At 41.7% G+C, this 13,228-nt stretch overlaps 1 protein-coding gene across 4 annotated transcripts in view; it reads left to right on the top strand.

The window, feature by feature from the left end:
- Positions 1-13,228, top strand: part of nek11 (NIMA-related kinase 11) — a 292,808-nt gene that overhangs the window by 105,432 nt on the left and 174,148 nt on the right. For all 4 annotated transcript variants that reach the window (XM_043719596.1, XM_043719594.1, XM_043719598.1 and 1 more), the window contains one exon: positions 4,059-4,185. In XM_043719596.1, coding sequence (XP_043575531.1) covers positions 4,059-4,185 — 127 coding nt within the window. The remainder of the gene's footprint in view (positions 1-4,058; positions 4,186-13,228) is intronic.

Raw genomic sequence — 13,228 nt, 5'->3', positions numbered from 1 at the left:
CGCTATATATATTGTGCGTTGCTAAGCTTAACAATTTATGGGTGAATAAGTTTGGCATAATTTCTATCTTCCTAGTTAACCCAACGTGCTCTCAAATCTTTTTCTTTGATGAATCAGCAGCCAAATAACAAGGGCATGCATGTAGTAAATTGCATCAAATAGATTGAGAGAACTGTAGGCAACCTAAGAGAATTCTTTATCTTACAGTAACCTGGAAATGAATGGATTCATAAATTTTTTATTTAACACTAAAACAAAATACTGTGGATGATGGAGAAGCTGAAATAATGCTGGGAATACTCAGCATTGAGAATGAAACAAGCTAAATTGCAGTGAGCCAGCACTGGCTTGATAAGTGAGTGCTTTATGTGTTACAAGCATTTTATCATTCTGCGATAGTTCAGATGCCTTCTGAGGAGAGAGAGAGAGAGAGATTGATGACTTTTTGTCAGAACTGATTTTAAAACATTGATCCTGTTTCTCCCTTCATAAGATGCTGCCAGACCTGTTGAGATTTTCCAGCAATATCTGTGCTTACGATCTATTACATTCATTTCTATTTCCTTCGGCACTTTGAAATTAAAGCTGACTTGGCATTTGAATGGCAGTGGGTGGGACACTCTATATACGATCAGGTGGACACACATGGTTATTTATGTTCTTTATAGGAGTTGAAGCGAGGAAGGTCTAATAAATGTGGCAACTCACAGAAAAAAAGTGACGTTTTTATCAGGCTTGATTTCTCTTTCAGACAAAGAAGCAAGCAACAACATTTGTTGATAATGTAAAATGTTCAAAAACACAGTAACAAGTGCATAATCAGTTCAATCTATCACCTGTTAAGTGCAATTCCTACTCTGCCTCTCTCTCTCTCTCACACACACATAGTTGCTTTGTCAGACTTCACCAGAACTAAAACGTTAATAGAGAATCTTTTAACTGGCTCAAAACTCAGCCACTTGCACAATAAAGTGGTCCAATGCTTGACTAGCAATTTAAATACTCAGACTTTGAGGGTATGGGGTCAAGTCCCCTGGCATGTGAATGAGGTTAATAAATCTGGAGTATACAGCTAGTATTAGTAATGTTGACTATGAAACTATCATCAGTAAATGCCCATCTAGTTCACTAATGCCCTTCCGGGAAGGCAATCTAATGTTGTTACACACGGCCTACACGTGACTCCAGACCTACAATGTGCTGGACCCTTAACCACCCTCAGACATAGCTGAGCAAATCACTAAATTTGAAATAAAAATTACAAAATGCAATACCCCTCGTCCGAAGCTCATGACCAGCTGAAATGTTAACTCTGTTCTTTCCTCCACAGCTGCTGCCAGACCTGCTGAGTATTCTCAAGGGCAATTAGGGATGGGCTTGCTACACCAGATATGCGCATAATCCATGAAAGAATTATAAAACTTGCTAAATATTTCCAGCATTTTCTGAATATCTCTCAGATTTCCTGCATCCGTAGAATTCTTCTTTCCTGCCAATTATATTTTTTTGACATGCTTCAAGTCAAAATCTTACAAACCATCCTAAAAAGTAACATCTTGTAATATGGTTAGACTGAAACGTCCTGTGAGAGATCATCCAGATGGGTGAATGGCACCATCGACAGAGTCAGAGAGTTACAACACAGAAAAAGCCCCTCTGCTTCATCTTGTTAAAGGCAGCCACCTAACTAACTGAATCCCATCTTCCAGCACATGGCCCATAGCCTTGTATACTCTTCCTGAAGGGCTGATGCCCGAAACGTTGATTCTCCTGCTTCTTGGATGTTGTATGACCTGCTGTGCTTTTCCAGCACCACACACTCGACTCTTGGCATCACATAGAGTCATAGAGATCAACAGCATGGAAACAGACCCTTCGATCCAACCTGTCCATGCCAACCAGATATCCCAACCCAATCTAGTCCCACCTGTCAGAACCCAGATCATACTCCTCCAAACCCTTCCTATTCATATGCCCATCCAAATGCCTCTTAAATGTTGCAATCTTACTAGCCTCCACCACTTCCTCTGGCAGCTCATTCCATACACGTACCACCCACTGTGTGAAAACGTTGCCCCTTAGGTCTCTTTTATATCTTTCCCCTCTCACCCTAAACCTATGCCCTCTAGTTCTGGACTCCCCGACCGCAGGGAAAAGACTTTGCCTATTTATCCTATCCATGCCCCTCATAATTTTGTAAACCTCTATAAGGTCACCCCTCAGCCTCTGACGCTCCAGGGAAAACAGCCCCAGCCTGTTCAGCATCTCCCTATAGCTCAAATCCTCCAACCCTGGCAACATCCTTGTAGCTCTTTCAAGTTTCACAACATCTTTCCGATAGGAAGGAGACCAATACTTTTTAAATGTTATGAGGATTTCTTTCCTCTACCACCCTTACAGACAGTGAGTTCCAGATGCCCACCAACCTCTGGGTGAAATTGTTCTCTCTCAGATCTCCTCTGAATGTCCTGCCCATCGGCTTAAATCTACCCCCCACCCCCCTCCCTAGTCACTGATCCTTCCATCAACAGGGAAGGTTTCTTCTTGTCCACCCTATCCACGCCTCTCTTAATTGTACACCTCTCAATCATGTCCTCTCTCAACTTCCTCTATTCTAAGGAAGACAACCCCAGTGAGTCCAATCTCTCTTTGTCACTGAAATTCTCCATCCCAGGCAACATCTTAGTGAACCCTCTAGATGCTGGAAATTTGAAATAGAAAATGCAAAATAGTGCCCCCTCTGATCACTAGCTAAAAGGCTAACTCTTTTTCTCCTTCCACGGCTGTTGCCTGACCTGCTGGATATTCTCTGCATTTTAAAATCAGAAGAAATAGGAGCAGGAGTGGGCCATTCAGCCCTTTGAGCCTATCCCACTATTCTGTATGATCATGGCTGATCTGATTGTGGCCTGCCTCCATTTTCCTCTCTGTCCATGCCCAACCCCACCATGACCCCTGACTTCATTCTCCATCTAAAGCTCGTCTAACTCAACCTTGAATATATTCAATGACTCAACCTTTACCATCCTCCTCAGAGAAATCCAAGAGTTACTGACCCCCAGAAAATAAACTTTTCCCTCATGAATGGTAGACCCCTTTATTTTGAAACTGTGTTCCCTCGTCCTCCATGGGGTGAGACATCCTCTCAAGCACCTGCCCTGTCAAGCCCTTTCGGAATCTTACACATTTTTAAAAGGTCACCTCTTCTCATTCTAAATTCCGATGAGTATCGGCCGAACTTGCTCAGCCTTTTTTCGCAACACGTCTCCTTCATTTCAAGTATCAGTCAAGTAAACCTTCTCTGATCTGTTCCAATGCAGACATATCCTTCCTTCTGTAAGGAGATGAAAACCATACATGGATAAACCACAAGACGTAGTAGGAGAGGTGGGACATTCAACCCACCAAATCAACTCCATCATTCATGACTGATCTGATAATCCCCAACTCAACTTATTTGCCTTTTCCCCACAGTTGTTGATTCCCTGGCTGACTGATTTAAAATCTGTTTAGCTCAGCCTCGAATACATAATGACCCATCCTCGAGAGCTTTCTGCGGTAAAGAATTCCACAGATACACTACATTCGGAGAGAAAAACATTCTCCTTATCTCTGTCTTAAATGGGTGACCCCTTGCTCTGAGATTTTGCCCTCTGGCCTTAGACACTCCCACAAGGGGAAGTTAACTTTTCCACAGTCAGTTTTCTGTTTTATTTTCTAATTAACTTTTGTGGAAGCTTGCTGTTGACAACTTTACCATTGCACTGTTGTAGTCAAACTATCTTACAAGATAACTGAGACACAGATTGCCCCTTGTGATGCCAGTGAGTCTGTGCTCAAGGTTGATTATTAAATCCTTTTTCCCACCTATTTCTCTCAAGTGTCAGTCTCTGGTGTATGAATTTGGCAGAGGACTGTCTAGCTGAAAATCCAGGGAATGAAACATCCAATATGTCTGTTCTCCTTCATTTATAACAGTGCTAAAACTTCACCATATATTTCTAAACCAAGCTGCAACTTCTTGGACATAAAGCATTTTCTCTCTTTTTTAAATAAAGGAGACTTTGGAGTTTCTCGCCTCCTGATGGGCTCATGTGACCTGGCAACAACTTTCACTGGAACACCTTACTATATGAGTCCAGAGGTCCTCAGTCACCAGGGTTACAATTCCAAGTCTGACATATGGTGAGTGGGTAGTTGGTGAGTACTGATGGAATTAGTTTCCAGGCTGGCAGGATTTGACAATGTATGTCTACATTTACATTAGTCCTACTTTCATTTAGCCTATCATTTCACTGAGATTAACCTGGCGAAGGAAGGTTCATTTATTTTGTTAACCTGTTCACAAACCATTCCTTGTTCAACAGGGACTCTATCTCGAGGGTCAGGTGAAGGCTGGTTTCTTGTCTGAAATTGTATGATAGAGGTATGTAAGGATCTCCAGGCAATTCAGCCCCTATACTTTGTCTTGAGACACTCTTGATCTTTTCCCTTCCCACAATGACAAGTCTTTAACTAGAAACTCAATGCATTACACCATTCTGTAGTCAAATATGTCAGGGCTTCAAAATACTGCATTTCCCTCCCAACTGGAATGGTTAGTGCATTATAGGTGCATTATGTAGAGCATTATCACTTTGGAATTTTAACCTTGAATTGTAATAAGATAGATAAGTGGTTTCCGTTCAGAGAAGTCTTTTTCTTTTAAGAAGTCATAAATTCATTTTGGAACAGTGAACTAGTGATGTAAAATACAGCATTTCCAAGAAGACATGCAACTTCTGTTAGGGTGCCCAGCAGGATATCTGTGGTGTTAATTGAGGAAGTGTTTAGATAGTTGAAATTTTGTGACATTCGGAGAGAACAGACCAGAAGAATGTTAGGTTAGAATAATGTTGAAGTTCGGATCAGTTTCATGCTGACAGAAGGGTTTTAGTTTGTAAATCTCCAATCCATGAGAGATTATGTAGAGGTTTTCAAGCTGTGGGGGAATCTGTTAGAAGTTTATATAATTATGAATGAATGGATAGGGTGGATAAAGTGAGGTCTGCAGATGCTGGAGATCAGAGCTGGAAATGTGTTGCAGGAAAAGCGCAGCAGGTCAGGCAGCATCCAGGGAACAGGAGAATCGACGTTTCGGGCATAAGCCCTTCTTCAGGAATGGGGAAAGTTTGTCCAGCAGGCTAAGATAAAAGGTAGGGAGGAGGGACTTGGGGGAGGGGCGTCGGAAATGTGATAGGTGGAAAGAGGTCAAGGTGAGGGTGATAGGTCAGACTGGGGTGGGGCGGAGAGGTTGGGAAGAAGATTGCAGGTTAGGAAGGCGGTGCTGAATTTGATGGATAGGGTGGATAGTCATACAGTAATAGTCATACAGCACAGAAACTGACCCTTCAGCCCAATTCGTCCATGCCGACCAAGGTTCCTAAACTGAACTACTCCCATTTGCCTGGATTTGGCCCACATCCCTCTAAACCTTTCCTATCCATGTACCAGTCCAAATATCTTTTAAATTTTGCAATTGTACCCGTCTCTACCATTTTCTCCGGCAGTTCATTCCATATGTGCACCACCCTCTACGTGAAAAAATTGCCCCTCAGGTCCCTTTGAAATCTTTTCCCTCTTACCTTTAAACCAAAGGGTCAAAGGGCCTGTTCCTGTGATGTACTGTTATGTAATCTATGTTCTGTGTTCTGTCAAAACTGAAAGTAGGTTAGGTCATTAGAACCAGAAATACGTGTTTATGCCATTAGACTCAAGAGTCAGTTAAGTAAAAAATACAGTTAAGCTGAAGTGACCCTTCACTGGGATTCATTATCTGTAAAGGATATTGCTGGGAAATAGGTTGAAATATTGTTTAATAAAAGTAAAATGCATTTGATGCTAGAAATCTGATTTAAAATAGAAACACAGCAGGTCTGGCGGCATCTGTGGTGGAGAAGGGAACAGTTAATGTTTTGAGTCAGATATGACTGTTCTTCTGAACTGAAGGAGGGGTGAAAATGATGGTTTTATGGTGTTGGCAAAGTGGGAGGATGAGGGAAGGGGCCAGAAGCAAAAGACACAGGGTAGGGAATGTCTAAGCAAAATGGAGGACAGTGTTCATGCTCTGAAGTGGTTCAGCTCAATGTTGAGACCTGAAGGCTGTAAAGCAAAACTTTGCATTGCAGTTTCTGTTAAAATCTTTCTCTACTGTCATATATATCTTTATTTGTTTGTTCTTTTCATGTAATAAACTTGTGCTCTTTTTTTAAAGAACAATGGCTGCCTTGTGTGAATATGCTCAGTGACTAAGCACCACAGTTAGCAGCTACACAAATTAACCTTATGGTCTATCAAGCCAATTTTCATTCTGGTATCTAACTTGTCCAATATTACGACCAGTTGTGATCATAATAACATTAGCTCTCTAATATTAGAAATACTAAAGCTATTGTCCTTGGGCCCCCACTAAACATTCTGCAACTATGTCATTAATTCCATTTTCTCCCCTTGGTCTTGTTGAAGGTTATATTGTAACTTCACTTCGGCATCACCTCTGGTAAACATTACTGTGTAAGGCAGTTAGGACATGAAAGGGTTGACTGATATTGCGATATAAGCTCTGCCTATCAGGGTATAAAGGATTGTCTCTAGGAGGAGGTAACCAGCACTGTGTGAGAATCTTTCAGCAGTAGTAATGGAAGCTGACTCTTAAGTTGAGTCTGATGTCTCACAAGATAAAGTCGTGTTTCTTTGACATAATGCAATTGGCCATTACGTACTATGTAATAAACCTGATCATCATGTTTGAGCCTATGTGTGGCTGTCCTTTCCCACATCTGTAGTTTGGACTAATACCAGCTAATACCAGCTAATACCAACTACGATTGGTGGTGGTGAAGTTCACAAAGCTTCTCAGTCCCAGCATTATAATAATAACGATCCATAGTGTTTTCCCAACCTGAAAAGTACAACCTCCTGTGTTCATCTCCTAAGTACTCATCTCCATTCATTTCTGAAAATCTCTCTCAACATTCCCATCATGTTGATTTTGGCTGTGAGCTCTCCAGTATTCTCTTTCCTAACTTCACCACACTGTTGTCTGCAAACCCGACAACACTTCCTAAATCATTCTGTCCATTTATCTCTGTCTGTCTCTCCTTAGCAACCACCTCTTTCACCAGTTCCTCAGTCAACTTTCCAAAGGTCTTCAATCCTCAGCAGACAGTAGTACAGCTTGAGGGACAGGGCTGCTAGTCAGTCAAGGTGATGGGTTTGTGATGTTCAGAAGGGACTTCTAGCTTTGTAACTCAGTGACAGTAAGGGAACAGTGATTGGGGAAGGGGTCAAGTGAGGCTGCTGTGGGACTTGCAATGGATCTTTCAGTTGGTGGTGTTTGCATGTGAATGCTGCCCTGGGGATTGTTGGAGGGGGACACAAGGGAAGTCGAAAGTTTCAAAGGTGTTGGCAAAGGCGCATCACTGCTCTGAGCTCACCCAGACTTTGTACCTGGCGCACTGTGTGCATTTTTGGCTTGCTTATCTGAGGAAGGATGTTCTGGCTCTGGAGGAGTTGCAAAGAAGGATTTCCAGACTGATTCCTAAGATGGCAGGATAGACATACGAAGAGATACTGGATTGGTTAGGACTATATTCACCAGGGTTTAGAAGAATCGGAGGAGAGGTGGGTGGTGAATGGCTCTCATAGAAAATTCCAACAGAATTAGACAGGGTAAACCATCACAGGAAGGATGTTCCTGATGATCAGGCAGCCCAGAACCAGCCGTCACAATCTGAGGTTATGGAGTAGTCCATTTCAGGCTAAAATGAGAAGAACCATCTTCACCCAGAGAGTGGGGAGCGTGTGGAATTCTCTGCCAAAGAAAGCAGTTAAGGCCAAAACACTGAATGTTTTCAAGAAGGAGTTAGATATAGTTTTTGGGGCTAAAGGGATCAAAGGGTATGGGGAGAAAATGAGAATAGGGACTGAGTTAAATGATGAGGCATGATCATATTGAATAGAGGAGCTGGCTTGAAGGGCCGAACGGCCTACTCCAGCTGCTTTTTCAATACTTCTGTGTCTTTTGTCTTAGTGTTACCTATCTGTAAAATGAAAGCAAAACTCATTGCAAAACCATTTTAGCATCACTATTTTGAGCTTAAATTGTTTGGCACTCTATTTACTACTTTTCAGTGTAATGAATTGAGGAATTATAAAGTGCTTTCACATTGCAAGAGAAGTTCTGCCCCTTTTCATCCTCCCCTCTTGTTCTCATTTCACCTATTACATATTTCTATATAGCTTTTATGAAACTACTCCCACTACTGCTTTTTATGTTTTATAAAATGCAGATTGGAATGAATCCAAATGTCTGGTTCCTGACTCTGTTTTGAAATTCCAGCTGCAGAATCTCTGGGTCATGAGCCTGCGTGTTGAATTACCAAGCCAGTAACATTCCCACTGTGCATCTGCTCCCACACCAATATGTACACAGCAAGCTCTCACAAGTAGCACTGAGATACCATGCAGATAATCCAGTCTTAGTCAGGATGGCTGTGGACTAAATATCAAGAGGAATCTCTCTCTCTTGCTCGCCCTGTGAAAGTGCCAGTAATGGTTCTTTTATACCTACCTGAGATAGCAGGTAATGTCTTTGCTTGCTGTTCTCTTGTTCATTTTTCATCAATGAGGCATTTTATCCTCATCAGATATATAAATGCAAACTATTGTCCTGCAGTAAATTTGTAATTGACATGGACATTAATCCCTTCATCTGCATGGAATATGAGAACTAATTAATAGGATGCACTTTGAATTCAGTGTAATGCAATTAAACAATTAGATACAATTTATATAAACAGGATAGAATATGTATCTGTTGTAACCTTAGTTCCTTGGGAATGTTAGTAGATCAGTGAATGGGTTAAGACAACCAGAACAAATCCCTCATTACATAAATATTATGGATTGCATCGTTTGCACAGAGCTCTGTGCTGCAACAGTTACAGTTGTAATTCATATCAGTTCTTCCTGAGGCTTGCTTCATGCTTTAACGAGTTGCAAAGCCTTGGGATTCTGGCTCCGTTAGTGAATCGTGAGGATGACACAAGTAATTGCAAATGGCTCTAGATAAGTGAAGTGATATGCGGGTAAAATGTTGGGGTTTAATCTGAGAAACTGAATTTATCCTCTACAGGAAGAATAGAAAAGCTGCTTATTATTTAAATGGAGATGGACTGCAGAATGTTGCTGTAGATAGGGATCTGCGTGTTTTTGTACATGAATCACAAAATATCAGCAAGTTATAATGAGTTATAAAGAAAGGCTGGAACTTTTTTCACTGGAGTGTACGAGGTTGAGAGGTGACCTTATAGAAGTCTATAAAATGATGAGGGGTATGGATAGGGTTAATGGTAGGTGTCTTTTCCTTAGGGTGAGGGATTTCAAGACTAGGGCTACATTTTTAAGGTGAGAGATTTAAAGACAAGAGGGGCAAGTTTTTTATACAGAGGGTGGTTCGCATATGGAATGAACTTCCTGAGGAAGTGGCAAATATGGTACAATTACAATATTTAAATGACACTTGGATAAGTATATGAATAGGAAAAGTTGGGAGGGATTTGGGCCAAGAGCAGGCAAGTGGGTCTAGTTTAGTTTGGGATTATGTTCGGCATGGATAGGTTGGGCCAAAGAGTCTACTTCCATGCTAATCATGATAGCAAAATGGAATGTTGACCTTTATTGCAAAGGATGGACTATAAAGGTAGGGAAGTCTTGCTATGCTATACAGGCATTAGGGAGGCCATATCTAGAATGCTGTGTTCAATTTTCATTAACGTATGTAAGAAGAGACATACTTTCTTTTTAGAATCAGTTTAGAATGTGCTCGCTCAGCTGGGATGAAGGTATTGTCTGATCTTATAGAAACATGTAAGATTCTGAGGGGATTTGACAGGGTAGATGCTGAGAGGATACTTTCCCGCACTGGAGTACATAGAACTAAGAAGCAATTTCAAGAAAACAGGTCTCCAATTGAAGGTGGAGATGAAGAGGTATTTCTTTTCTCAGAGGAATGTTACCATTTTGAATTCTCTACCCCAGAGAGCAATGATAGCTGTGTGATCAAAAATGTATAAAAGTAAAAAGGTTTCTTTTTAATATCAGAAAGTCAATTTGGAAGAGTGACTTGGATACATCAGTTCCAAGAAAAGGTATGATGACAGTCAAGTGTTTGGCAGAACCCCTGTAGTACAAAATGAATAAAATGTTTATATTGTTGTTTTATGATAGGTAGAGTAAGCACATTAAGGCATTAGTTTAGTTTTGATTTCAGAAACAAAGCTTCCCAGTTTTAGTTCAGAAGGTAGAAATAGTTTGTTTTAATTGGGGAATCAAGTCAGTTCAGGGGAACCAGTCACCTCAGCAGAAATGGCTTCTAGTCTGAAGCTTCCAAACCAGGAGAGTTTGGTAGAACTGAGAAAGTTGAGGCCATCTGAATTGTGAAAGCCTCCTGTCAGAAGGCCTGGAAAAGAACCATACAAAGCAATCTCAACAGTCCAAAAAGAAAAAAAAATTGTAAGATGTCAGTTCACTACAGGTGGCATGGTGGCTCAGTGGTTAGCACTGCTGCCTCACCAGGACCAGGGTCCCAGGTTCGAATCCAGCCTCAGGCGACTGTCTGTGTGGAGTTTGCATGTTCTCCATGGGACTGCGTGGGTTTCTTCTGGGTGCTCCGGTTTCCTCTCAGTCCAAAGATATGCAGGTCAGGTGAATTGGCCATGCTAAATTGCCCATAGTGTTAAGTGTATTAGTCAGAGGGAAATGGGTTTGGATGGGTTACACTTCGGAGGGTCGGTGTGGACATGTTGGGCCGAAGGGCCTGTTTCCACACTGTAGAGAATCTGATCTAAAGTTGAGATAGATTTGATATTTCCCTGGGATTGAATCCCTGTTGGGCGAAGTTGGGGAAACAGACTGAAATTTTGTGTTGGTATGTACCTCTAGTTTTGTTTGTTTTTTTTAACTTCTTTTGTGTAATAAACTTATGTTCTATTGTTAAAGAATACCTGCAGCCTCATGTGAACACATTCCAGTGACCAACTGCTGAATTGAAAAAAAATCTATCAAGCTAGGTTTCATGCTGGAATTTGACTAGAAAAACATTCACTCCCTCCACCATTAATGCCCAGTAGCAGCAGTATGTACTATCTACAAAATGCACAACAGAAATTAACCAAAGATCCTTTGTTAGCATCTTCTACACCCGCGGCTGCTTCCATCTACTCAGTAAAACTCTGTAAAAGTACGCAGAGGGCATATCAATCTGACTCAACATTGGGACACAGACAGACTTCATGACTGTTGTTAGAAAAGTTGAGCTATCTTGAGAACGTAATTTAAAAGAAGTTCTGGGATTTACATTTCAAAGAACAGAAACCAGCTTATCCCATTCTAAAAGATGAAAGATTTAATCTAAGATTGTTTAATGTATGACACTGGACTGGACTCCTTTGGGTATAAATTCTGTGATCATGATCTTATTCTCCCCAGCCACCTGATGGATTGGCACTCTGAAAGCTAGTGCTTCCAAATAAACCTGTTGGACCATAACCTGGTGTTGTGTGACTTTTAACTTTATCCACCCCAGTCCAACACCAGCTCCTCCAGGTCATTGCTTCCATCTAGGTTGATAAGGGTAGCAAATACATGGGATCAACACCACCACCTGCGAGTTTCTATCCAAACTACGCACCATCCTGACATGGAAATGTAGCAGTGTTTCTTTTTCACTATTGCTGGATTGGAATCCCAGAATTCCCTCTCAAATGGCATTCTGGGTCTGCCTATTGCACATGGACTGCAGTGGCTAGAGAAGGCAGCTCACTACCACCTTCTGAAGGGATGGACAATAAATGTTGCCCTAGCCAGTGTCGCCCACATCCCATGCGTGGATTGAAAAATAACTTGTCCAGCATTACCTTCAGCTGGGATCATATCAGCTGGCTGACTGAGTATATTCAAACTTGCGTTTGACAAATTTTTCGTTGACCAATTAGGTGTAGACAGGTAGAGGTGGAGGCAGGAAGAAATCAGAATACCCATGATTTCATTGAATGTAGACCAGGCTCAAGGGGCTGAATAGCCTACTCCATCTCCTATTTCTTATGCAAAAATAAGGGAGTGTTCCCTGACTTTGATCACTCAAAATGGAAAGTTGTGCTCAGCATAAAAAAAATCAAGGAATCTTATCTGTTACATCCAACTCATAAACAGCTAGAAATAAAAGTGAAGACAGGAAACAAAGCAAGTCTTTTTTGTGACTAGTATGTGCAAATATGTTTAAATTATTCCATTCAAATCAAATTGATAAAAGATTCCAATATTACTGATTAATATTTAATCGTTTTACATGAATATTACTTTCTGACTGAGAAAACAAAATGCAATAAAGTCTTTATATTTTATTTCTTTTTCAAGATGTAGGGACAGATGCATTTGCTATTTTCTCCTTGAATTGTATATTAAAAAAAGTGTTGGATATATTTTCATATAGCTAGCATTTCTTTTAAAGGTGGTTCAGCAGCATTTCTACCTTTTTAAAAATAATGTTCCAGTATTCAGACTGTACTCATTTGCAACCTGACAGTGCTGGACAGTAACCTGCATGGATTGACTCAGTATTGGGCTTGAATGGATCAGTGGTGCTGGAAGAGCACAGCAATTCAGGCAGCATCCGAGGACAGGCAAAATCGACGTTTCGGGCAAAAGCCCTTCATCAGGAATAAAGGCAGAGAGCCTGAAGTGTGGAGAGATAAGCTAGAGGAGGGTGGGGGTGGGGAGAGAGTAGCATAGAGTACAATAGGTCAGTGGGGAAGGAGATGAAGGTGATAGGTCAGGGAGGAGAGGGTGGAGTGGATAGGTGGAAAACGAGCTGGGCAGGTCGGACAAGTCCGGACAGGTCAGGGGATCGAGTTTCTGAAGGTTAGAAGCTAGGATGAGGTGGGGGAACGGGAAATGAGGAAACTGTTGAAATCCACATTGATGCCCTGGGGTTGAAGTGTTCCGAGGCGGAAGATGAGGCGTCCTTCCTCCAGGCGCCTGGTGGTGGGGGAGCGGCGGTGGAGGAGGCCCAGCACCTCCATATCCTCGGCAGAGTGGGAGGGGGAGTTGAAATGTTGAGCCACGGGGCGATTTGGTGGATTGGTGCGGGTGTCCCAGAGATGTTCCCTAAAGCTCTCTGCTAGGAGGC

The sequence above is a fragment of the Chiloscyllium plagiosum genome, chromosome 29 (assembly GCF_004010195.1).
Source record: "Chiloscyllium plagiosum isolate BGI_BamShark_2017 chromosome 29, ASM401019v2, whole genome shotgun sequence".
Taxonomy (NCBI): Eukaryota; Metazoa; Chordata; class Chondrichthyes; order Orectolobiformes; family Hemiscylliidae; genus Chiloscyllium; species Chiloscyllium plagiosum.
Note: the sequence above shows the minus strand (reverse complement) of the source record. Positions and strands in the feature narration are given on the sequence as shown.